The following is a 27,658-nucleotide window of genomic DNA, read 5'->3' as shown; positions in this document are numbered from 1 at the left end:
CTTAAGAAACCACAGCCCAACACTGATTATAGGGCACACAATAGTGGAATAGTTAAGACTGCTCTATCTGCAAGGGCTGGTTGCTAGTAGTGGTAGATGTTCACTCTTAGAGGAGAGGCATTATCCTTTTGTGATCTGCTTCCCTCCAGTTAGTAAAGTAGCTGGCAGATGTGTGCAGTAGTGCTATCACTATAGGAAAATGACATGGCAAGGTAGCTTGTTGAAAGTCTCTTTGGGAACATAGGATGTAAGTTCTCCTGCAATGAAGAGGGAAGCTACTCTGCAGATGTCTCTGGGGAATGAGCAAAGTTAAATGGTGTGCTCTGATCTGCACTATGTTTGGTTACATTCCATTGCAGAGAGTTTTCGGATGTTTATATTTAGAGCTCGTGGAACTTAAGAATAGAGAGAGAGACATGGAAAGAATTGGATAGAAATTTCTATCTTTATTTGGCAGCCTCATCTATCTAACTATTATCTATCATCTATTCTATCTGTCTGTCTATATAAAACTTATCTGCCCCATTCCTAAGCCAGCTGGCAAATAAGTTAGTTATACAGTGGTGTGAATGTAAAATATGTTATGAAACATGGGCACAGAAGTATTTTTATAGAGGGCGGGTTGCCAGCCGCTGGCTCCTCAGCTGTTCTTGAATCATCCGCAACTTATGAAAATAAAAGCCAGAGGATCATTGGAATTCAGCTGAAAACCACTGAAGGCCCGCAGGGTGGAAACCTCTGCTATGTATGACTATTATTTTTAGTTATTTTTAACTATATGTTATTGATATCCAGCTTGGGTCCCTCTAGCTCAGCGTTTTTCAACCACTGTTCCGCGGCACACTAGTGTGCCGCGAGATGTTGCCTGGTGTGCCGTAGGCAGGGCACCAATGTACTAGGGGGGCACTGCTCTTGGCACCAATGTACTAGGGGGGCACTGCTGCTGGGCACCAATGTACTAGGGGGGCACTGCTCTTGGCACCAATGTACTAGGGGGCACTGCTGCTGGGCACCAATGTACTAGGGGGGCACTGCTGCTGGGCACAGAGTTAAATTTTTTAACATTTTCTAATGGTGGTGTGCCTCGTGATTTTTTTCATGAAACAAGTGTGCCTTTGCCCAAAAAAGGTTGAAAAACACTGCTCTAGCTATTATATTAACTACAACTCCAAGCATCCGTGGTGCCACATTAGTGGCCAAAAGGCAAAAAAGAGAGCAGTCAGAGTAGCAGCAGAGGTAGAGTAAATAAACCCCACTGTGCCACCCACCGATTTCTAGCATGGCTGTGAAACTGAAGCACTACAACTATGACACCCAGTGACATACAAATGGAGGGCTATATGGAGATGTGAGTGTTGTAGTTACAATAAATTTAGAGAACGGGCCCCCAAGCAGAGCATATTGCCTCCAGCCGTTCCACTTTTGTAGGAAATGAATTATAATAAAAATGTGCTTGGCTCGGCTTCCCCTACAGTATAAGCCAGTTGCCATGTGTGATTATAAAGATAAAAACCCCGCAGGAGGTAGCTTTTTGCTGGTTTCCTTCCAACCAAATACCCGCCTTACATTTCTGGGGAGCAAAAAGATATTTAGGACTACAGGGAAGTAGGTAAAAATATGTAACTGGAAAAAGTTGGTGACAGCGGGGGGTGTGGCCACATAGGGAGAGAAGCACGGGCGACACGGGGTTTTAGGAGTTAAATGGAAGAGGAGGGGAAGGGCGGGTGGAGCGGAGAAGGGACAGACAGGGAGAGAAGTTCGGGGAGAATTTGAAGGGAGCCGGGAGCAGAGAAAGACTAGAGAGGAGAGAAGGAGGAAAGCCACTCCTGTGCTTTCCTGTGACTCAGAAGTACTACTGATGCTCTGGCGGAGTCGGCATGGTAATGGGAATTAGCGCTTGATGCCAGTGCAGAGAGCAGCACAAGTGCGTACGTCGGTACCGGCCGGTGATTACTAAGGAGCAGCAAGTAAGTATCATCCCATGGAGAGGAGCGGCCACTTCGTGACTGAGGCTCTGAGAAGACTTTTCTCTCCTTAGAGCCCTTTAGCCAGGAAGTGGCAGCCGGAGCATGTGCCCCCTTCTGTGTGCCATGGTGAGAAGGCACTGAGCTGTGGTGCTGAGAGGATGGAGGGGACCCAGCTGCCCCCGGTGCCCCAGGCTCTGGATGCCCTGCTGGACCTGATGCTCTGTGTGTGCAATGAGCTCGCCACTTCCCCGCTCGCCCAAGAAACGCACATCGCCGAGTTCCTCAGCTGGGGTGAGTGTTGCTGTGCCAGGGCGGCTCCGTGCCTAGCGAGTCCTCACTGTGTGCCAACAGCCATTCTCATGCCAACACAGGGAGCGTAGGATCAGTCACTTGTAGCTTCTTACAAATAGCTTGCATTAATAAGAGAGTTCTTGGCCTAGAAACATTAATTGCATCTAGCTCTAGCCAGGTACAATGTCTACCAGCATTATATATATAAGCAAAAGGACAGAAAAAAATTCCATGGCACCTTGTACTTTTTTCTTTCATGGGAGGGGGCTGCAACTGTGATATAGGCTGTACAGTAAACACTGGTGTTAATACCTTGTACAGCCTGGCCTTCAACTCCCAGCACCCACAGTTAAAGTTCAGCCAGAGCTGTAGGTAGTTGGTCGAGTCACCCTGCTTTAAATATATAATTCACTGGGGTATGCCATCACACCTTTCTAAACAGGTACCATAGATGCCAGCCAGCTCCACAGATAGACATACTTTTTTTTTCCCAAAAAGCCAGAATGTAATTCTAATTACTTACATTTGTAAGCTAGAGAGAATAAAGGTAAGCCTACAGTGACTGGTATATTGTGTATAACAAGTTATTTGCATTGTTGCCTGATTAAAGAACTAGTCTCCTTTGGCACCCAGAGCGAGTAGCAGAGTGTCAGTGGAAACTTTTTTCAGAAGTTGGCAGCTAGGAGGAACTTGCTGTCATCTGGTGTGACAGGGACTGACCATTTGCCTTTCAGATACTGCAGTTGCTTTAGCTGTTTAGAATCACTGGTGTTTATTAAAATATGTCACGCTTGGCGCCTGTGCTAATGTCACTTTCCGTCAGTAAGCATCAGGCTTATTGTGTCTGATGACAATGTCTGTCACATGCAGTCAAGCTAGTGTCACAGCTGTGTTTGAGCTTTTGGCCCAGGCCTATCCAGCCAAAAAAAGCTAGCTGTAATGTTATAGCAAGACTGTAGCCATATATAAATATAAATAACATGCTCTAGCTAATGCTGAACTTAACTTTTTAGATAGTTGTTAGGAGTTGGTAAAACACAGTCTGAACACCTGTAGATTGTACAGCTCTACTGGGTAGGGCTTCTTTTGGTTTTGGTCTTGCCCTTCTTTGCTTTTTTCACATATGGTGCCAGGTAGCAAAGGCCTGCTTAAGCCCGTTTCACATTATAGGAAGAATCACTGAAGCATATGCCTTAGTCAGTACATGTTAGGCTATAAAACTAGGTGAATAGAGAATAGAATCACTTTTCTAATCATTTTTAATAGCCCTAGTACAGGTTTTGTCAAGGTTCTGTTATTAAGGGTCTGAGTATTGTAATTCAGCAACAAATATCTAATGGACTGCCGTGCCCTGGACACCTAGGGACTAACAAATAGTGTATCATCTACACCTATGTGTGTCTAGCTAGCTATACATATATCCATACATTCATCTATACTGGTCTGACTGGATGGGTTGGTTTATAATGCAGGGAGTGTCTGTGCATCTTAACGCCCTGTAATAATAAGGACATGTCCATCCACCTTGCGCAGTGACACAGAGAGAGATCTCGCCTTCTCTTTACTCTTCTTAATAAAAAATAATATATATGGAGCCAAGGGGTTTAACAGAATTACTTATGAAAATATATTTATGTTTGGTTCTGCAGAGAGAAAGCTCAGCACTGTATGGTGTGTGTGACAGAGATAGCGTTATCTATCTGTCTATCTATCTATCTATCTATCTATCTATCTATCTGTCTATTTATCTATCACTTTTGCAAACTACTGGTCCATCCCACAGTACAACAGTGGGGCCTAGTAATCTTTAACCACATGGTTTGTTTGGGAGTCTGTCCATACTGGTAGGAATGGACAGTTAAATTGTCCTATCTTAATTAATTTATGCTCAGTAATTATTATATTCCAATGTGTTGTTGGCAGTCAATGAGTTAATTCCCCAGACAAGGAGGTAATGCTCTTACATTAACCATATGTGGAGTCTGTAGGAGTGTGGACTGATAGAGCCCATATAAGGCAGCGGTCTTACTCTGTTCCCCTCACACCCAGCGTTCGTGTTCTGCTCCCCTCACACTATTTTATTTAATACCATTTCACATTAATACAACACTTCCCAAATTGCGCCCTCCTATTATTGACAAATCCATGTTGTTTCCATATGTTCTGCCAATTCAGAATGTTTCACACATCGATCAATTATTTATGCCCAATAATTTGACCTGTTTTCTTACAATACTCCCCTATTCTTCCCCTGTTTTCCCAGTAATAAAATGGCATTTCATTCTGTATTCTTAACTTCTAGTTCTTTTAAACAAGTGCTTTTTACATGTGTTTACATACATACACAGTCTATGCAGTATCCTCCAGATGTGTGACATGTTGTTCTACCTTTAGCTGAAAGCATTGGGGGGTATGGACCAGAGCATTGTGATACAGCTATATGTTGATATAGAAGCTGAAGCTGGATCAGTTTAAAAGGAGAAACATAAACCAGTGTAGAAGCTAAATGGGCAGAGCTTGAACAGGGAGTGAAAATGAAAAGCTAGAGTGTGAGGTTAATGGAAGGGCCATATTAGAAGGCAAGCAGGAAGAAATACAATAAGGAATGAGGTCCTTTTCTTATAGGCCAGTGTGCTTCTGCCACTCCTACCTTACGGATTCTTCCTTTTATTTTTCCATAAAAGTCCTGCATGTGGCAGAACTGCTACCAAGTAGTATTCTTATTTCTGTAACACCATGCCACAGCAGTATATTTCATAGTCTCTCATTGTTGTGCAACACACAGTCAATAACTTCCCTGCAATATATTGTACAACCCACTCTAGATCCTATGCCATATATGTGACAAGTCAATGATGTCCCTGCTGTATCTTGCATTGGACATTGCACAGCTACCTAATTCATTGCAGAACATCACACATGTGACCTGCCCTGGTCAGAAAAAGAGGCCTGAAAGGTGGCAACTCTACTGTTATCTAACAAGATACTTTCCTGGTATTACCCTGTAATCAAGTAAAGATGTAAAAGCCCTGGAGAAGATTGGGCAACTGACCAGAGATGATATGGTCAGAGTTCAGTTGAATGGGGTGACAGGAGCAAACTAAATGGTTCCCTTGTTTGGTGCCATTGTTATAGTAATTGGTTGTAATGATAAACCGAAAAAATATTGAAAAGATGCTGTAAGTAGTAAAGCTGTCCTTACTGGGAGTTGTCGCCTCTGAAATCTTCATTAGCTGTAGAGCTGTGGCTTTTGAGAAATCAAAATTCAGTAAATCATTTGTTCTAAAAGTTGTATGACTTTGTGGTGCCCTATTCCCACATTCTCACAGGGTAATTTTATTACTTGTACCAAGATATAATCATCCGTTTTTAAACACAGAAAATGCTGACAGATAAGAACATCCTGGCCTATGTAGTCTGCCTGTTTCCAAATGTGTTGGGTAGCTGTTATAAAGACCTGCATATATTTCCCGTTAACAGCTGACCCTCTGGCCCAGCTCATACGAGAGCAAAGAATGAAAAGAAGTGATTTTGACATCCTTAAAGTGATTGGAAGAGGAGCGTTTAGCGAGGTGGGGATTTTGGTAGAAACTGTTATGAAATGAAAAATAACCCAAGCATGCATGCATCTCTGATCTAATGATAGAGAAACTGTTTATTAGGGATGCACTGAAGCTGTCATTTGCTGAATACTGTGACAAGGGTAAAGACACATGGAGCTACTAGTAGCAGCTACTGTACTTGTCACGGCTGCAAAAATAGACAACACTGGTCATTTACTGATAATTGTCTGTACGTGTGTTTTAGCAAAGGTAATTCTCAGTATTGTTTATGGCAGGGTATTTTCTGGGGTTTAGTAGCCGTGACAAGTAGCTCCTACTAAGAAGCTACATGTGTCTTCACCCTTAGAGAAGCTGAACATTGGATTTGGTGCATCCCTACTTTTCATAACTGCAAACCTTCATGTAGAATGGGTAATGTAGATCATTTGGCTGGATGGTATACTCAGTTAGGGCAGTGGCAAAACGTAACTCAAGAATAACAAAAAGCATCAATTAAATTAATAGGCAAAAAACATGTTCAGCACAAACCCTATTCATAGAACTTATGTTGAACAATATTGTACCTTAGAAATGTCCTTCTTAACTGACTGCTGTTTAAGCCAAATGTTGACAACTACTTGTTTTTTTAAATAGAAGCTTTAAACTGATTTCTGTGGGGACTCCCTTTTACACCTTGTAGCCTCAAGCAAGCCATTTAATTTTCCTATGCTTTAAATGCCATAATACAATTGTAAGCTCTGTGGGGAAGCAGTTTGTCTTTATTAATCTGCTTGTCAATGCCAATGAATCTCTATCTGCTCCCATCTGGTATGCTTTTGTTGTAAGGTTTGCTGCTTTAAACCTGCCTTGCATAAACCATGTAGTTCAGCAATCTTCCTCACTGAAGTCTGGCAATCTTTTTTTTTACTTTTCTATTACTTTGTAGGTTGCAGTTGTAAGGAAAAAAAGCAATTCCCAGGTTTATGCCATGAAGATAATGAATAAGTGGGACCTTCTGAAGAGATCAGATGTAAGATGTAGTTTAAAGAAATGAGGGAAAGGGGCTAGAAACTGAGAAAAGCAGAAAATAAATTTGGTACAGAGAGAGAAAACAATGTAAAATGTAAATGTTATGTTTTGTTTTTTCCTGAGTATATAGGTGGCCTGTTACAGGCAGGAGAGAGACGTTTTGGTAAATGGGGATAAGAGATGGATAACACAGTTACACTTTGCGTTTCAAGATGACAATTATCTAGTAAGTCTTTTGATTTGCTAATATTATGACAAATTCATAAAAAGATTTAGATAAAATGGGATTTTCTAGGTCTGCAATTCTTTCCAAAATATGAGTAAGTTTGTGCGTGTAGGCCTTGATTTGCCATTGTAGTGTAACATATGTCAAATGCTGTAAGCCTGTTTCCTGTTATATTATGTTAGAGTAAAACAGACAAATAAAATGCATACCTTTTCTTTTCTGTGGTATCTCAGTAACACAATTTCTATTACCTCAGTACCTTATAATGGATTATTACGTTGGTGGCGACCTACTCTCACTTCTAAGTAAATTCTCTGATGGCTTTCCCAGTCATATGGCAGTATTCTACCTGGCAGAAATGGTTATGGCTATCAGTTCAGTTCACTCTCTAGGTTTCGTGCACAGGTTAGTTACTCACCATGCCTTCTGCACTATCCACAAATATTTACATTTCTTGTATGTTTTTTTAGATTAAGTTCACAATGTGTAACTCAGTGTGTAGCTTTTTGATTTCTCATTTCTTCTCTTGTTTAATCTCTTGTACTTTTCCTTTTCCACTACTGCATCTAAGAGATATTAAGCCAGATAATATGCTACTGAACTGTGCTGGTCACATACGGCTTGGAGATTTTGGCTCCTGTTTGAAACTTCGGGGAGATGGCACAGTAAGACCTACTTTCTTATCCTCATTTTGTCTACATTTGTATGTTCTGTATTTTTATATTCTTTCTTGCTGCAACAGGTCTCCTCCTCCATAGCTGTGGGGACCCCTGATTATCTTTCTCCAGAAATCCTTCTTGCTGTTGAAGACCCAACATTGTGTTATGGAGTGGAATGTGATTGGTGGTCCCTTGGAGTCTGTGCTTATGAAATGTACTTTGGTTATACTCCATTCTATGCTGATTTAGTAGTAGAAACTTATGGAAAAATCATTCACTTTAAAGTAAGTGTAACAACACATATACTAAAAACAACCTTAGTGAACTCCAATAAACAGAAAAACACTGAAACCGACCCAGCAGTATAATTCAAATAGCCATGATATTTCTAATTTTGCCACCTGTTCCCTACTATAAAAGAGTTTTCACGTATCCATTTTTATTATGATGAAAAGTAAATAGTTTTACTTTGCTTTATTAGAACTGCCTTCTTGTGTTTTATTCTGCTAACATTTAACCCCAAATATTTTACAAAATGTGTTTTTTGCAGTTCTCTTTTTTTGTTTAGGGCAGTGGTTCTCAACCTGTGGGTTGAGTCGAACGACCCTTTCACAGGGGTTGCCTAAGACCATCAGAAAACACATATTTCCTATGGTCTTAAAAACCCCTCTATTGTTGGGGGTCACTACAACATGAGGAACTGTATTAAAGGGTTGCGGCATTAGGAAGGTTGAGAACCACTTGTTTAGGGGATCTTTGATTTTTGGACTATGATTCAGTGGCACAGAAAAAACACACACAAGTTCCCAGCATACCTAACAGGTTTACATTACATGCTTTCCATCCCCCACCAGGAGCACTTTATATTCCCCCCTTCATCCAGCGAGGTTTCTTCTGAGGCATTAAGCTTTATCTCATCTCTCATCTGTGACCGAGAAACCCGCTTGGGAAGAGGTGGGCTTCAAGATTTCCAGATGCACCCACTATTTGCTGGCATTGAATGGGAAAGATTGATGGACAGTATTCCGCCATATGTACCTGAGTCAGAGGGAGCCACAGATACCTCAAATTTCGATATGGTTGAAGATCAGCTTTCAGAGATGGTTAGTGGTGGAGGTGTAAGTATCTGTTAGTCAAACAGTTATTATTAAGTTATTTCAAAAATTTGTCAATTGTTTTGTTAGGCTTGCAAATTATTTACAGTGTATTTGCTTTTAAAGAATAATTTATTACTTCAATAAATCCACTATCTATGAATCTAAAGTCTTATACATCATATACAAAAGAGGTCTGATATTCACATTGTAGGTGCATTCCCACTGTGAGAGACAGCATTTAAAATCACATTGTATGATTTTTAAAGAATTTATTAGTATTGCACTGCTGCACATAAGTATTTGAACACCTGGCAATCAGCAAGAATTCTGGCTCTCAAAGACCTGTTACTCTGCCTTTAAGGCTGATGGCAGACGATGCGTAGGGCGGATATTTTCGGCAAGCAGAAAAGCGCTTGCTGAAAATACCACCCTATGCCTCCTACATGTGCCTGCACCCGAATGAATGAGATACGCTCGGGTGCAGGCACATGTAGCCGAAATACGCATAAAAATGTGAGAGAATGCGGTCTCGCATTTTTATGCGTATTTTGGCTACATGTGCCTGCACCCGAGTGTATTCCAGTAGGAGGAGGCGTAGGGCAGTATTTTCAGCAAGCGCTTTTCCCTCTTGCCGAAAATATCCGTCCTATGCCTTGTCTGCCATCAGCCTAAATAGTCCACCTCTACTACGCTCATTAATCTAAATTAGTAGCACCTGTCTGAGCTCTTTAAAGATACCTGTCCACCCCACAGTCAGTCAGACTCCAACTACTACCATGGGCAAGACCAAAGAACTATCAAAAGACACCAGAGACAAAATTGTGGACAGTTGTGGACAGATCAACTGTTGGAGCAATTGTTAGAAAATGGAAGAGGCTAAAGACAACTGTCAGTCTCCCTACGACTGGGGCTCCATGCAAGATCTCACCTCCTGGGGTATCACTGATGATAAGAAAGGTGAGGAATCAGCCCAGAACTACAAGGGAGGAGCTGGTCAATGACATGAAGAGAGCTGGGACCACAATTTCAGAGGTCACTGTCGGTAGAACACTACACCATCATGGTTTCAAATCATGCATTGCACGGAAGGTTCCCCTGCTCAAGTCATCTGTGGGCAGCCGTGTAATAGGAACACTGTGTAATCAGTTTGTGTCAACTGCACTTCTTATAAAGAGGTGACATTCTTACTATGTAGAGTATGTGTCTTGTGCAGTTTCCCATTGGTGTTTTGGATTCTGAACGTGTCATCTTAGGGCTCTGGTACACGGGGAGATTACATGTTCGCCGGTGGGATGGCAGGGGGAAGGCAACTCGAGGAGATTAGTCGCCCGCGAGCAGGGAGTTTTGCCGCAGGCGACTAATCTCCCCGAGTTGCCTTCCCCCTGCCATCCCCCCAGCGAACATGTAAGTCGCCGGCGGGATGGCAGACGCGGCGAGGCGATTTCGGGAAATCGCCGAAAGCGATTTGCGCGAAATCGCGCCGCCGCGTCTGCCATCCCGCCGGCGACTTACATGTTCGCCGGGGGGATGGCAGGGGGAAGGCAACTCGGGGAGATTAGTCGCCCGCGAGCAGGGAGTTTTGCCGCGGGCAACTAATCTCCCCGTGTACCAGAGCCCTTATTGTCTACAATACTCTCACTCCAGTGGCATTTTGGTAGCATTACCATCTTTTAATTTTTCCAATTTGTATTGTTTTAAGGTGAATAGGTGTCAGTGTTGTAGGTTTGATGAGTGATAATTAAAAAAGTGATAATTTCCTTTTCCACTGGCATTTTTGAAGTATTTTATCTTTTGTTCCCAGGAGACACTCTCTGATGTTGGAGACAGCTCTCCTCTTGGAGTTCACCTGCCTTTTGTTGGCTATTCTTATACAGTGCGGTGAGTGAAAATGGCCACAAGTCTAGATGCTGCAGATTTTAGATATTCCAACAATTCTGTTTGATATTTCAACTGGATATGTATTATATAGCCTATGGAGTTGCTATGGGTTACTGCTCCTGGGCAAACTTATTACCTTTTTTTACATATGGAGGTATTTGTGGTATGATTCAACTTTGGTCTGACTTGGTGTGTTGCTCACGTTTATGAAAAATTGCCTAACCAGAATCTAGTCATGGCCAGCTTAAAAAGCACAAACTTTTCCCTGGCTTTTTCTGAAATTACTTTCAGCAGGAGACTTAAGCTTGATCCTAAATTCTGCTCTAAAGAGATAAAATGACTGCTAGTTATTTTTTTTAAAAAAAAACAGCGTGACTTTTATTTCTGAGGACTTACAAAGCAGTCTGGATCATTATGCTTTTGCCTTAAAGGAACAGTAACACCAAAAAAATGAAAGAGCTTTAAAGTAATCAAACTATAATGTACTGTTGCCCTGCACTGGTAAAACTGGTGTGTTTGCTCCAGTAACACTACTATAATTTATATAATAAGCTGCTGTGTAGCCACGGGGGCAGCCATTCAAGCTGGAAAAAAGGAGAAAAGGCACAGGTTACATAGCAGATAACAGATAAGCTCTGTAGAATACAATAGTGTTTTATCTGTTATCTGATATGTGCCTGTGCCTTTTCTCCTTTGAATGGCTGCCTCCATGGCTACATAGCAGCTTATTTATATAAATTATAGTAGACTTTCTGAAGTAAACACACAACTTTTACCAGTGCAGGGCAGCAGCACATTATATTTTAGTTATTTTTATACACTTTCATTTGTTGGTGTTACTGTTCCTTTAAGGTACCTTGTATCACAAAGCCCTTCTTATTGAGCTATCCATAGACCATAGATGGGACCCCGTCCACTGTACAGTTGCTGACTATAACCTAATGCTTATTTGAACTGAGAGCTTAAAAAGCATAGACAAAACAAGTTGTACCAGCTGCTTCATCAACTGAGATATTGTAATGCAGACTATAGAAAATTCACTGTGATAAAGAAAGCCTTAAACAATTTCAACATAATTATTAAAAGAGTCTGAACCTAAGTTACAACAAAAAACTTTGTGTAATATACCGGCCCCTGAAAAGTTGCTTGATCATTGACACAATTAACACAGTGGACTGGTTTACCATTTCAGCTACCTTGGAGTGCCAGTACCTTGTTTTCCTTGGCTATTACTGCTTGGGGGAGTGCCCTTCCTCTTGATGATCAAGCCCCAGGCTCAGAGTTGGACTGGGGTACCCAGAGCCCAACACCCAGCCACCACTGCTCCCAGCCTCTCCTGCTCATTTGTGCTACTTATTTTGCTGTTAAAAATAAAAGATGGTTGTGCGATCCACAGTGGAACGCATTGCAGCTGAGCCGGGAGTATTCCAAACCTGACAAGGCTTTAGTTAATCTAGAGACCCAGGTGTGCCTGTAATACTTCGTTTCTGCATATACAGCAAAGCTTACATACTTGTAATGCTTGCCTCCTCAGTTATAGCAGCATAGGGAAACCCAGCAAGGAACCTTCGTAAAAAGTTTTCCTTAACTTGGGTTGTATCAAAAGGCCATATTAGAACTGGCAGAACCTCCTTCAAACTACTACAGAAGCTCCTCTAAACTACTAAACAATGTCTATTACCAAGTGGCATATAGGTCATGTTTAACCAATATAAGATAGATGGGAGTTATATCTTTGCATACTATACATGCTTTTTGCTGTTTTATTTTTGGGACTCTTGTTTTTTTATGTTGCAGCCATAAGGTCTCAATCTGTACTCCTCAAAGAAGAGTAAAATAAGCAGTGAAAGAGTTAAAATGCCTTATGGAAAACATCTTATATTAATGGAGTCTATCTTTGTGGAATATTTCAATGAGGAGATTTAATTTTTAATTTGTTACCATTGGTTTGCTCACTTTATCACATTGTACTGCCCATTGATGACCTTCCATGCAGGTCTGGATCTGTTCATGCAAATAGGCTCTGGGAGGCCATGGCACAGTGGTTGCTTCAGCACAGGCTTAATCTAAACTAGGAGGTCATTAGGGATTGCTCATCCAGGAAATGATCCAACGGTAATATGTTATTATAATCCCTGGGCTATCTAATTGCTTAGATGATAGAAATCTGAAACAAGTCAACTAAAGCAGACAGCAATTTAATGATGACTGGTTTGGATGGGATTTGGGGGTGATATTTTTCAAGGATGTATTTTTGTATTTTATATTTGTAATTGAAATATAAGTATTAGGCCACTTATCCAGAAGGGGTCTTTCTGTAATTTGGATCTTCATACCTTAAAATACCTTAAAATATTTAGACATTAAATAAACTAGTAGGATTGTTTTGCCTTAAGGCAAAGCCTTAGGATCAAGTACTGTTTTATTAATTTAGTCTGTGGGAGTCTAATGTAGTCTATGGGAGATAGCCTTCCTCAGAGTCAGACTGGGGAGTGCAGGGCCCACCAGAGCCCACCCCTGCTGAGCCTCCCTAACCTCCCGCACCACATCCTCCCCTGAGCACGCTTAAGTTTAACACGTCAGAGGAGGGACACAGTTGGTCGGGGGCGCACCGGCAAGGGTCCGACCCTGGCCTTCCAGTAAGTCTTAGCTTTCTGGATAAGTTTATGTGAAGTTTATGTGAGATAGCCTTCCCGTAATTCTGAGCTTTCTGGATAATGGGTTTCTAGATAAGGGATCCCATACCATTACATTTTGTGAGTTAAATTACCTGTTTAACTTTATATGATATAAATGGTGGTTATGGTTAAGAGTAAATGGTCACTGCTGTTTTTCTCAGAGAGGACGACAGGGAGCATGTTTGGGGAACCTTGAAGAATGAGTGTGATTGTAAAAGAGGACTAGTACCCAACCCCCAAAATATAACACATGGAGATACCGTGGTAAGAAAATCTTTTCCAATTTTTATGCTTGATCCAGTGTCCAAAGTTTATGATGGTACAGTATCAGTCTAAGTAATACATTATAATACATTATAATAATACACAAGTTTCACGTCATGTAACACAAATTACATCACTAAGCACCTATTATAACCAATGACATATTCAAGCACTGTTTGTAAGGATATACTTTTCAGGATATTAACAGCTCTTGTGTTTCTTATAAATATTTATATAGTTGGGTAATATTAGGAGTAATGGTCGTAAAGTTAAAGTTGTTCAACCAGCAATGGGAAAATCATTTCAAATATAAGGTTTATCTAATTCCAATTCCTCGCCACAAGTGCTAGGGTTTTTATTAACATTTATGTGTAATGTGTTCCAAAAAAAAAAGGAAAAAGGCCAGGACCAGATTCTGTAATAAAGAACATGTGCAGATTAGGATACTGAAGGGTTATTTTCAACTTCCGTGATTATGTAACAAAAAGGCAAGTGATTTTAAGGATTCGGATTCAGTTCAGCCAGGAGCATAGATTTGGCAGAATCTGAATTCTGCTGAAATTTGGCCAAATCTCGAACCTGGATTCGGTGCATCCCTAATTCTGGGTTTTTACACGAAATAGAAACCATCTAGTTATACCAATTCACAGTTTACAGTTCTTTATTTATTCCTTTGAACTCTTTGAAGTCCTAATGTGTTTGCTGTATTACATGTGTTCTTTGAGATTTTCCTTGGACAGCGTGTTTATATGTGCACATGGAAGAGTTCACTCCAGCTGTTATAATGTTTTTAGGCTGCACCTTTTGAATCCATGTTGCTATCAGACCAACAGAATGCTCTAGAGAGTGAGATACAAACGCAAGAATCCTTAAGTACAGAAATCAGCCTCTTGAAATCAACCAATCAGCACCTAGCTAGGTGAGAACCCACATAACATTCTGTGTTAAATGCTAAGATTTGGCTACATATATAGATTTTTATACTATACCAGTGGCAGCACTCTACTAGTAAAGGGTTTGTTCACCTTAACATGAATTTTTAGTATGATGTAGTGCTTGATATTCTGAGAAGCTAAGCTAAGAAGCTGCCATTCTATAATATACTAAAAGTAAACTTAAAGGTGAACCATCCCTTAAATTGACTTCCCTAATGTCATGGCACAGTATAATGTGTTCAAAATTATACTATTTGTAAAAACAAAACAAAACTATATTTGCTTTCAGATTTATGTGTAAGTATGAGCACAACATAACTTGAACAAGATAGTGTTAATAGCAGACATAATTTTAAGTGCAAACATGTGTTTTTATATACCTCCTTTTTTATAAGTACCTGTATCTCTGTTGAAACTTGAGCAGTTGATGTTTCTACTTTTATTTGTCAGTCCTCCTTCATTTTATCAGCCAACTCAGAAATAAGTTGTATGTTTATATCCTTCCCTTCTGGATTTTTCCAAGGATGTTTTTATTCAGTTTTACTTTTAGATTTGAGTGTCTATAGTTATCCACTTGTATCTCCAACCATTAATATATTGTGTAGGGGTTGAGTTAATCACCCAATTGGGGGTGTGTATCTGTCCGGCTGTATAATAAATTAAGCTGGCCATACACGTTCAAATTGTAGTCTTCTTCCAATGAACGTTCTGATCGTATGTTTAAATGCAACAACAACTAACATTCAGGTTAAATTGTAGGATAAAATACTAAAAATAACAATTCAGAGGATGTTCTGAACATAATGTAATTGGCAGATACCAATCAGTGATGTGATGTCCCAGAAATGCATTGTATGTCCCCCAAGGATATCGTTAGATACACAATACATACATAGATTTTATTGTTATCCGACCAAAAGTTTTTAACCTGTCCAAACGACCAATCGTCATGGTATGAAAATTATTGGGACGATAATCCAGAGCCTGCGCATGTAGTTTCATATGATTAGATTGATTTGTGTATGGCCAGCTTTAGCCTTTACAGTGCTATGCACTGAACCTTTAACATTGGGACTCATTTGAAAATAGAGCTTGGTCAGCTCTCTATTGTATAGGATATTAAGGGGCATATTTATCAAAGGATGAAATTAGAATCTGCCCTGTGAAATTTCCCTCTGGACAGTTGTGGTACACCTTGTTTGATAAATATGCCCTGATATGTGTGTATCTTTGTGAATTTAATTTTGTGCTTGTATTTTCTAGTCGATTAAATGAAGCTGATCTGTTAAACTCTGAGCTACAGAGCAAGATCCGCACACTGGAGGAGAAACTGAGAGAGAAGGAGAAAGAAGAGGAAGAAAGGAGAGGTGAGCCACAGTGACAGTGACATGCTCTCTACTAACCCCCTGAAGCACAGTTACATGTTACTAAGAGTTGACATATTTTTTGTGCACTTTCCCCCACTTTTATTACTTCTCTCTCTCTCACTACTTTTTCCCCAATTCTCAATATTTCTCCACCCAATCTTTATTATTCTTTATGCACCATTTCCTCTTTCTCTTATTCATTCCCGTGACTCTAAGCCTTCCTTTCCCTCACACTGAACTCTCCCACCTTTACTCTAAGCTGTCTTCCTCATTCTGGGCTGTCCCTCTCCCTCACTCTGAGCTGCCCCATTCCCATTCTTTGAGTTGCCCCTTTTCCTAACTCTGGTTTGTCCTTCTCTCTGCTGTCCCTCTCCCTCGCTATGGGCTGTCTCTCTCTCTCTCATTTGCCACTCTGGGCTGTCTCTCTCCCTCACTTCAAGTTGGCCCTGTCCCTTATTCTGGGCTTTCCCTCTCTCTCACTCTGAGCTGCCCCTTTCCCATACACTGAGTTGCTCCTTTTCCTAACGCTCCTCATTTGTCCCTCTTCCTCCGCTGAGCTGTTGCTCTCTCTGTTGCCCATTTTCTCCCACTCTGGGTTGTCCCTCTTCATCACTGAGCTTTCTCTTACATCCAAGATGAGATTTCTCCCCCCCAATGTCCCCTACGATCACTCCGAGATGTTCCCTACCATCACTCTGAGTTGTCCCTCTATCACTCTGTACTGTCTCTATTTCTCACTCTGAGCTGTTTGTCCTCCTTGTGATTGGTAGTCCCTCTCCCACACTCTGGGCTGTCTCTTCCTCTCACTCTGGGCTGTCCTTTATCTGGGGTATCCCTTTCCCTAACTCTGAGCTGTTTCCCTTCATCAGCTCTTTCTGTCCCTAAAGGTGGCCATACACGTGGCGATCCGACGATGTTTCGTACGACCATCAGTCGCACGAAACATCGTAAGATCCGCCACACACCATTCAGGGCTGAATCGGCAGGTAAGGAGGTAGAAACAATAGGATTTCTACCTCCTTCTGCCGATTCAGCTCTGAAGGGAGAATTTTGGTCAGGCGCCTTCTATGGCGCCCGATCAAAATTTTCAAACTTGTCCGATCGGTGAGTCGTCCGATATCGGCAGCTTCCTGCGATATCGGTCGACTCGCCGACATGCCATACACGCACCGATTATCGTACGAAACGAGGTTTCGTACGATAATATCGGTGCGTGTATGGCCACCTTTACTTTGTTTGTCTGTCTTACTCAACCTGGGCTGTCCATCTTCATAACTCTGATAGAATCAGTTAACATGTGCTTACACAGTGAAAATAGCTTCTTGTAGCCCCAGGTGCACTCTGTACCCACTGCCCGGGCAAATACAAAAAAGTACAAAAATGAAGAAAACAGCAGCACTACGGTTGATTTGAAAAAATGTGAAACTTTTTTCTTCATAACTGAGTTCTCCCTCTGATGCTCTTTGGGCTACCCCTTTTTCATTACTCTGGTCTCTCTATTTCCCTTACTGTAGGCCAGTGGTTTCCAATTGTTGGACTGCCCCTGAGAGGGTGGGGGCACAATTGGGGATAATTGGTATCTGCTGTTCTAAATACCCTTTAAACAATAACTTAACAATGTTTTGTGTATTTGTAACATTGTTTTGAGTTAAAGGGGGTCCTGAGCAAAGGTTGAACTGTAAAAAGGGTGATAGAGTCTAAAAAGTCTAAAATTCTCTGCTCTAGGCTGTCCCTCTTCATTATTCTATAACATTCCTTTCTCTCACTGTGGTCAGCGCGTCTTCCACACCTTTAACTACTCCTCACTGAGGGCAATAACTCTCTCTCACTCTTGTTTGCTTTTTAGCCTGTTTTGCCCTTTTTAGCCTGTATTTCCGGTATATCCATTATTGTTCATTTTTACAGTTCTTTATCTTTTCTCTAGCATTTTACTCTTTCAGTGTGCAGTACCATTCTTTTCTCATGTCTTCCACCACATCCTCTTTCAGAAGAAGTTTTTGTCCCCCGAAGATGGGAAGTCTGCAATGAGAAATTTGAAACTACCTCTAGGAATAGACAAGTGAGACATTTCTAGAGTTGTTGGGGAAAGCATGGAAGAGCCTGACTTTAGAGTAGGACCTGTGATTTAAGAAAGTGAAAAAATGATGGTGGGGATAAGAAAGGGACAGAATAGAGAAGGAGACAAAACTGACTAGCAGACTTCTAGATGAACAGGCCAAGATTTACATGGTTGATGTGGCTAAATGCAAATGTAACAGATCAATAACCCCTATGATAGGTGATTACTGCCCATTACTCAGCACTAGAATTTATTTTTCTTGGCCAGTGCAAAAATAAAACAAAAATATTTATTAGAAATACATATTCATGCACAAGAACCAATGTTTATTTCTGGGTTATTAAACAGGGTAGTTGAACGGGTTTTGAAAGGGGAGGAAATTCACCACCCATAGGGCTGAGGGAGGGACACATACCCTGATATCTCTACAGCTGACTGCAAACCTTTCTCTGTCTTTCTCAGCTAGATAACTGTATACCTTCCTATTGTCACCCTTTAGTGACACCAGTTCACCGCCACATGCTGCTCTTCTCACGGGTATGTCACCTGCATGCCACTTGCTGTGTAACCCTGAGGGGTCAGTTAATATTTGTTCTATTTTGTTCATCTGCATGCCACTAGTTTGGGTATAAAAGCACCTATTCTCCTTTGATCCTGATCTTTCTAACTGAAGAACAAATTTGCATGCCAAGTTTTACTCTGTGTCACAATGTATCACTTTATAATTAGGGATATGTTCTAGGTCACTCATATCAGTGTCTCATCATTGTTGAAAATAAAAAAAACTTGTATTAATTTTCTCTAATTGTGAAGATTTATTTTGGTGGGGCCTGGCTTGTTCAACCAAAATTGAATTTCACCCAAATTACAGATATAAGATAATGAATGGCATGACTTCTTATGTCTCTTTCTTTTTCTACAGTACTGAACTAAACTACATAGGTGCAAGTTTAATAATAGGCTTTTATAAGGGGGATTTATTAACATTAGGATTTTTGTGGTTTTTATACCATACTTTTATAAAAAAAATTAAATTAAAATTAAAAAACACAAACTGAAAAAGTTGCAGAAAAAAAATGTAAAAACTGACTTTTTCGTATTGTTGCACAAAAGCCAGTGTAAAAAAACCCAAAAATCTCTAAAACCACAAAGCAAAGAAAGATTTTCCAATTGTAAAAGGTACATCTGCCATTGATTTCTACATGATCTCAATAGGTTTTAGCTGGTGTATTTTCTCATTTGGAATAGTCATGGTTTTTTGCCACATAATTAATTGCGAAAAAATCAAGTGTTTTTTACCTAACAAAATCGTGTTTTCAGTGACAAAAAACCCAAACTGAAAAAAACAAGCAATAGTACATGCCCCCTTTAATATCTATGATGGTCTGGATACTAAACTTACTGAACTGTGTGTGTGTTTAGTTGGTGCAGATCTGGCCTTGCATGTAGGGAGTTAGATTTGCCAATATGCATACTAATGTTCTTTTTTTGTCAGTTACATGCAATTTGCAGCAAACATGTTGGCAGTGAGGTTGGCACAAAGGGGTGGCACTTTATTAGGGTTTGCATCAAAGGTGTAACCCTTTCATGCCACACTCCAAGTAAAAAAGAGATAAATGTAAGCAGGGGACAGCATCAGGCAGCAACAGATGGAGTATAGCTACCGGACTGACCAAGAGCACTATCCTCTACTACTTTATTAATATTATAAATATGCCCTGTGCCATTTCTGTTTCTCTTTATTATAAATATGCCCAGGCCATTTCTGCACCTCTTTATTATTAAATGTACCCTGTCAGTGATTCATTATCCAGAATGCTCTGGACCTGGGTTTTCCTGATAAGGGGTGTTCCTGTAATTGGATCACCATAATTTAAGTCTGCTAAAAAGTATGCTAAAAAACAATTCAAACATTAAGTAAACCCAATAGGATTGTTTTGCCTCCAATTAGTATTAATTATATCTTAGTTAGGATCATGTACAAGGTACTGTTTTATTATTACAGAGAAAAAAGTATTCATTTTTTTATTTTTTAATTATTTGCCCAAAATGGAGATGGCCTTTCTGTTATTCTGAGCTTTCTGTATAAATGGTTTCTGGATAAAGTATTCCATACCGTAATATTATTCTGTAAATTAAGGGACAGTGCCCATGCCTTTTGTACCTATATATTGTTGTATCACTTTATCTTTATTTCTCCTTAGCCTCTTGGAATGGGAACTTCATTAACCATGATTTCTAGAACTTTTTCACTCATCTTTGCCTGTCTTACTCACTCAGTGTGTTAATGTGTCACACAATATTTGTTGTCACTGGCACTTTATTGTTATTAATCTTTGCCTGTATCACTGTTTTGCTTTATTTTTCACAGATACCTAAACCTCTAACCACATGGGTGGGTTATGTCCTGTTGTGTTCCAGTGACACTTCTTGGCCATCGTATCTGCTGTGCTGGATATGTCCCTAGTAGAGGCCATCCTTGGTAGAGAAGCGTCAGTTCCTGAAGCATGTTACACTGAGAAAAGAAACAAAAATCTGCATAAAGTAGTATTCTTCTGTTCTATACAAAGTGATTCATTTTAGATAAAGATATCTAAAAGGTTTTTGTCTAGTAGTCTAAGGGGTAAACTGCACTGAAGGTTTTATTCGATTTTGTGGGTCAGACTTAATCAGACTATAACTTGTCATGCTTTTGTGGGAACCTACAAAATCTGACCCCCCCCCGATGGACTGCAGTCATATTGGTATTTAGTTCAAGGAGAATAATTTTTCTTCTAATTAATTTTCATATTTTCCTATAAACTCCAATGGAGTTTTATGTGATAAACTAAGGGATCTGGGCCGAATTCAGATGTTGGGAGGCGCAAGAGCAGGCAGAAGGACAGGGTTCAGCAGCGGGCTATGCCTTCTGTTGCTCATACGTTGCGTCTAAGAATGACACACAAGGTGCCTACCCCTCTTGAACCAAGCGTGGTCTAACACAGGCCACACTTGATTCATAGAGCAATCCGCAGGTTTCTGCACTCGGAAAGGTTGTGCGGCTAATTGTACAATGCCCCACGCAGTGGCCATAGTAAAAAAAAGGACAATTGCTGCCTTATTTTGTGCTTTGCCCTTTTATCTTTTGTGATGCAAACAGAGCCTTTGTACTAAAATTGAAGACTTTTTTCCAAGATAGTTTACAGAATTAAAAGTCTTAATGGGAGAGAAGCCTTCATGGCTGTTATAACTAGTAATTTGTTAGCCATCTCACCATAACTCCTCTCTTTCATAAAAGCCTTAGAAGCCCAGTGAGCATACAGTAGAGGGCAGTTGCTGAGATGTCACATTATTGGACATGCTGCTGAAACCCTGTATGGCCTTGCTCACTGTTAGCTACCACTGTTGACTACATAAAATGCTTGATGCCAAACATGCCCTATCATTTATCTGTCATTATTAGTGTTACATTTGCTGATACGGTTTGCTGCTTGAGGGTTGCCATGATATAGAAGTGACAATGAAGGAACCCAGACTGCCTTGCCTTTAAATGTATTGTATTGCATACTGATATACTACTTCTTAAAATTAGGGCTGTTGTGTTTGTATGTGTGCTTGCCAACATTGCTGTTTCCATCCTTTAGACAGCACTTAGGATGCACAAGAGAAGCAACATACAAGTTGGCACGTGTACACAGTTCTGCAACAGCATTTACTGGGATGGCAAGGCCATTATGGCACAGGTTACAGGATATCTGCATTAGTTAGCAGCAATAGGAACAGCAACAATATATGATAGTTATCTTTATATCTCTCCACTCTTATATTTGTTTCTTTACAAATGTGCAATATATTAGTAAATTAAATCTTATCCTCTAAATAACACCATCATTGGTCTGTTTGGCAAGAAGACAGTGTAGCCAGTGAACTTCTGTGCTTCTAATGCTTGTAAAAGAAACTAGGTTCAAACATCCAGCTAGTATTTTAGTTCCCTTGTAAACAGTCCAGCTTGCAAATGAGGTGCTCCAATCAGAAAGGGGCTAATGTGACATATATTTACTACTCAGTTACATAGCATTGCCCCTTGCAGGCTGCATATCTTTTCTCTTTATGATTAGTTCAGCAGTATAAGGCTTCCAACAAATTAGAATGTGTTGCAATCCACTCTATTATTTTCTCTAGTTTTAATAGGGAGGAAAGCTGCCTATTTTTTCAAGCATATGGGAACATTCTGTGCCTTTTGCTTTAGCACTGACATTGAAGGCAGAAATATGCAAGAATTGCTTTTCCAATTCAAATATAGTGTAAAGGCCATAATATCACCTCATCATCTTAGATGACTTAGAACTTGTTATTTCATTTTTATTACATATACACCAGCCATAACAGTATTTTAGCATTTTTTCCTTAATAATGTTTGCATACTGTTTATGTTTGAAATAGTGTGCAAATGATTAGATTCTATTTCTTTTTGTTAAGCTTGTGTTAGTCCTAATGCAAAATGATGGCAAGTAAGCCAGCTTCTGGGGTCTGGCTGCGCTCTGCCCCTAGCAACTGATTGCTTTAGTGCACAGAGCTGAAGACAGGTAAGGGATTAAAGGGGGGCACTTATGTGTCTCCCCCCACCCACCCTTCATGAATACAGAGCTGCTGAATGCAGGGCATAGTGGATAGTGCAAAAAACACACTATTACTCCTTTGGTGTTTATTGTAAAAGAGTAGCTGTTTCTCTTTTTGTTGCCCTTTATTTGCCCTTTATTACACTGTTTACATAGCAAATAATTATCTCTACCATTTAAATTGTATTCTTGAACCAACAAATGTATTTTTTAGGTGTAATATTTATGTGTAGGCAGCCATCTCAGTGCACTGTGCCTAAAGGCCCCCATACACGGCCGAGAGAAGCTGCCGATATCGGTCCCCTGGACTGACTCGGCAGCTTATCTGCCCGTGTAGGGGCAGAAACGAGCGGGCTGGCCGACCGATATCTGGCCTGAAATTGGCCAGATATCGATCGGCCAGGTTAGAAGATCCAGTCGGATCGAGGACCGCATCAGCTCGTTGATGCGGCCCCCGAACCGACTGCCCCTTTGCCGCCTACATTCGGATTATTTTTTTTTTTAACTTCAAGCTCCCCAATATCGCCCACCCATAGGTGGGGATATCGGGGGAAGATTCGCTCGCTTGGCGATCTCGTCAAGCGAGCGGATCTTACCGTGTATGGGGACCTTAAAGGCCCCCATACACGGGCCGATAGAAGCTGCTGATATCGGTCCCTTGGACCGACTCAGCAGCTTATCTGCCCATGTAGGGGCAGAAACGAGCGGGCTGGCCGACCGATATCTGGCCTGAAATTGGCCAGTTATTGATCGGCCAGGTTAAAAGATTCAGTCGGATCGGGGGCCGCATCGGCTTGTTGAAACGATCAGATTATTTTTTTTTTAACTTCAAGCTCGTAGGTGGGGATATCGGGGGAAGATCCGCCAAGCGAGTGGACCTTACCGTGTATGGGGACCTTAAGTCTGAGCTTTCAGAAGGAGCCAGCGCTACACATTACTTTTTTAGATGACCTATTGTCCCATTGTTCTGCTGATCGGCTGCTGGGAGGGGGGGTGTGATATCACTAAGGCTGATGGCGGACGTGGCGTAGGGCTGATATTTTCGGCAAGCGGAAAAACCCTTGGCGAAAATACAGCCCTACGCCTGCTACTCGTGCCTGCACCCGAATGAATGCGATACGCTCGGGTGCAGGCACATGTAGCCGATATACGCAAAAAAAGTGAGAGAATGCAAAGCTCTGCAGTAAAGAATGACTGAAGTTTATCAGAGCACAGGTCACATGAAGAATATGACTAGCCCCATGTGAAATTTAAAAATTAAATATAAAAATATCTGTTTGTGTTTTTGTAAAACAGATTTCAATGCAGAATTCTGCTGGAGAAGCTCTGTTAACTGATGCATTTTGTAAAAAACATGTTTCCCCATGACCGTATTTCTTTAAATGCATTCTTTATTTTGGGTATATGGCTTTAAAGGGTAACCAAAGCCCAAAACAAAATAGTTTTGAAATAAGGCACCAGCCCAGAGGTAGAGCAACCCTGCTCAGTATACATTGTGTACTGTGTGCAGAAATGATCTGTGCAATTGTGTACCTTTTATTAAAGACACAGTAATAATAGGTACTCTAGATAGATGAGAGCATTATGTCTGTTGAAATTGGTGATGCTTGAGCAAATCTTGGAACTGAGCAACTACTGTTAATTGTTTAAAAAAAAATGCTAGAGAGACATAGCAATAACCCTTTATTCTCCTTAACCACTGAGGAACATTCTGCACTTTTTATTTTTAGTGTTTACAATCTGTATAACAAAGCTTAACCTCACACCCAAGTTAGTGGCACTGTCTAATAGCTGTAAGGCTTTACTGGCACACAGTATGAGAGTTCCTTTCATTTGCACTAAATATCACTTAAGTGTGATAAAAGTGGTTCCAAGACAGCGTTCTTGTTCTCTCTTCTGAGATATCAACATATCTCAGGTAGATAGCATGTTTGCGGGCAAGTGACTAGTCTGTTTACCAATATGAGAAAATGCATGTTGTCTGATTTCTAGAAATATCTTTTGTTATATCTCGTATAAAAGCAAAATACTTCATTGCAGCACTTAATAATGAAATAATCCTGTAGGTTTAGAATACTTTATGCAAGCACCTTACATTGAATCCTCTATTTATAGTCTCCATGTAAAGCAACCCCATACGCTCATGTGTTCTTACTCTTACCCTTAAAGTCAATGGCTCAGACTGAAGTGCTGGGATATTAGAATGAGCGTGCAGTAGGCACGTGTGGGTGTAACAATGGGGGCAGCTGCTGGGGACCCAGGAGTATTGATGCCTTAGGAGGGCTCAATTCAATATGTATTTTTTGTAAAGAGATCTGTTAGTTTTGTCACTGTGCTTTGCTCAGTTTTAAACAGATCAGTGAATGATGGATCAGATGTTAGTAAAATATGTGCATACAGAAAACTAGAGGCCACTTGAACAAAGTGGGACTAGGATTATTTTACAATATTGCTCAGAGATGCATATTAATGTATTATTCTAGAAAGCCGAATACACCAAGATATTGGGCCCGTTACTCTGCTGCATTGCAGTGAGTTTAGTTTGTGCCACAGCAGAACTTTTATCACTTTACCTGTCTGGCAGCATGCAAGGACCAGTGCACAGTGCTTATTGTGGCCTACTCTGGTCCTGGTAGCTTGCTTTCTCCAAGAGTGAGCAAAACCTCAGAGTGGGGAGTAAGCAGGCTTGAACTGGCAATCTGTGGTGTTGCTGTAAGATACCATTGACAGTTACTATTTATTTGGCTGGTGGGGGGCTGTTTGACCACTTCAGGTAACTTAAAGAGCTGAAATTCTGATTTTTACTCTTCTAGTAGATGCACTCTTCTGGTGCATCTACTGCACTAGCAATGCAGTCCTTTGCCTTAATCTGATGCAAAAAAGCTAAGCACTAGGTGGCGGCATCAAATTTGCTGCCTCAGGCAGATAGGACCCCTGAAGCAGCACTGGTAGAACCTAAATGATAAATTCAGTTTTAGCTGGGTGCTATAACTTATTGGTGCCATGGGCTGTGGAAAGAATCACAGCAGCTATGTTTTCTGATGCTAAAATAGTCATACGTTTGTTTGGGGTTTACCCCCCACCCCACACCACCTGACTCATAGTTGGTTTAAAGTAAAAAAAAAAAGTAAATAACATGTTTCCGTCCATAGTCCTAGTCCAATGGGAAACTTTATGGCGCTAAACAATGGTTGGTTTGCCTTGTTCAGACATAATGATGTTTCCTAAGCGTAAAAATCATGGAACTTTTTTATTGCACACTTTTTTATTGCACACTGACTGCAGTACAAGCTACACAAGCACTATTGCATCTATTTAACCAACATTTATGAATCTCAGTCTGTGCATGGTCTAGGCGATATAATGTACATTTTGCACAAGTCACTACATTTGCACCATTGCAGTGCCAATAGATCCAGTGGTTGTCTTGCTTCACAGATGCCCATAGCCAGGACCGGAATTAGGGATAGGCGGAAGAGGCAAGTGCCTGGGGTGCAACGATGGGGGGCAGCTAGGTACGTACCTTCTTTTTCTACCTAGTCCGGCCCCTTGTCCCTCCACTGCCACTGGTCACTTACTTGCCTCCCAAGAGGGGGCTAGGTGACCAGCCGGGTCGCCTAGGGCACTTGGTTCTTACCATAGCTTAACATTCAGAAATGGTTCAGCGATAAGGCTGCTTCTCATTTCTACTACATTTTTATCCACCAAAAAGGCACCTTGGCATACCCTTATGTAATACATATGTGTGCACGTGTGTGTGTGTGTGTAAATATAAATAATAATTTGTACAGTCACTAATTTATATGCAAAGATTTTAGAAGTATAATAAATAAATACACACACAAACTAAAATATTGACTTTTCAAACAAAATAGAGATGTGTATGTATATTTAGGGAGATATAATATATTGTTAAATATTCATCTATAATGATAATTTCTTTCCAAATATCAATATAGATGTTTCTTTATTTAGGGAGATATAATATATTGTTAAATATTTTGTTTCATTCTGTTGAAACAGTTTGTATATATTTTATGCATTTGTATATAAGAATGTATATATTTTTTAATAAATAGTTGTGTGCTGTATTATGTGTTTTACAATTCATTTGTGCACATTTTGAAATGTTAAATAAGCAATAACTAGTTCAGGGATTCTTAAAGAGAAAGAAAGGTAAAAACTAAGTAAGCTTTATCAGAAAGGTCTATATAAATACAGCCATAAACACCTACACAACTGCTGCTCTGAGTCCTCAGTGAAAAGAAACACCACATTTCTTTCCTTCTATTCTGCATGCATGATCTTCTGTGTCAGACTTCCTGGTTTCAGAAAAATCCTTCCTAAGCTCTGTCTGACCCCCATCTGATAAGGGGGGCGAGTCTTTTTCGGCGATTTGCGCGAAATCGCGCCGCCGCGTCTGCCATCCCGCCGGCGACTTACATGTTCGCCGGTGGGATGGCAGGGGTAGGCAACTCGGGGAGATTAGTCGCCCGCGAACAGGGAGTTAAATCGCGGGCGACTAATCTCCCCCGTGTGCCAGAGCCCTTAGACTTCCTCTTTTTTAGAAAAATCCTTTACATGGCCAGAGTCTGTTCAGCTCTCTCCTCTCTCCCTTCTCCTGCTCCCCCTCCCATAAGAATTCATAAAACTCACTCCCCCCACCCTTAGGAATGTGTGATCTGAGCTATAACAGCTAAGCAACAAACAGGAAGCTATGAAGAACAAGCTGAAATGGTAGCTGCAATTTTAAACAAACGGAGGGCTGTTTACTCAGGGATGATAAAGCTTTCTGCAGAATAAATACATTATACACATTAATTCCACCTAGAGCTTTACAATCAACTATTATAAATCATTTTCTACAATATTAAATCTGACCCTTTTACAGTTATTTAATTCTCAAATAGACCCTCATCTATACCTGAACAATCACAAACCTGGTAAAGATCCCCATGATTGTTCGGGCTACAGACCAATTTCCCTTATAAACAGTGATAATTCACCTAGATACTAATTGCTATTAGACAAAATCCTGATATAATAGGCTTTGAGGTATCTACTTCAT

At 40.6% G+C, this 27,658-nt stretch overlaps 1 protein-coding gene across 7 annotated transcripts; it reads left to right on the top strand.

Annotated features, from left to right (window-relative positions):
* Nucleotides 1-1,718: 1,718 nt before the first annotated feature.
* On the top strand, nucleotides 1,719-22,788 carry dmpk (DM1 protein kinase). Of its 7 annotated transcripts, none has more exons than XM_031891543.1 (16): nucleotides 1,719-1,967; nucleotides 2,039-2,258; nucleotides 5,739-5,830; nucleotides 6,747-6,830; nucleotides 6,960-7,055; nucleotides 7,312-7,460; nucleotides 7,627-7,720; nucleotides 7,798-7,998; nucleotides 8,569-8,817; nucleotides 10,613-10,689; nucleotides 13,529-13,631; nucleotides 14,426-14,550; nucleotides 15,830-15,933; nucleotides 17,922-17,992; nucleotides 18,455-18,529; nucleotides 20,364-22,788. In XM_031891543.1, exons 2-16 carry the CDS (start codon nucleotides 2,126-2,128, stop codon nucleotides 20,457-20,459), a joined length of 1,749 nt encoding a protein of 582 aa, XP_031747403.1. In that variant the 5' UTR covers nucleotides 1,719-1,967; nucleotides 2,039-2,125; the 3' UTR covers nucleotides 20,460-22,788. The 7 variants fall into 7 exon arrangements, with proteins under 7 accessions (XP_031747403.1, XP_004917016.2, XP_012825054.2 ...); XM_004916959.4 differs by having other exon boundaries at nucleotides 8,569-8,832; XM_031891544.1 differs by having other exon boundaries at nucleotides 1,720-1,967; nucleotides 8,569-8,832; nucleotides 18,459-18,529; nucleotides 20,364-20,425.
* Nucleotides 22,789-27,658: the final 4,870 nt, after the last annotated feature.

Source organism: Xenopus tropicalis, chromosome 8 (assembly GCF_000004195.4).
Source record: "Xenopus tropicalis strain Nigerian chromosome 8, UCB_Xtro_10.0, whole genome shotgun sequence".
NCBI lineage: Eukaryota > Metazoa > Chordata > Amphibia > Anura > Pipidae > Xenopus > Xenopus tropicalis.
Note: the sequence above shows the minus strand (reverse complement) of the source record. Positions and strands in the feature narration are given on the sequence as shown.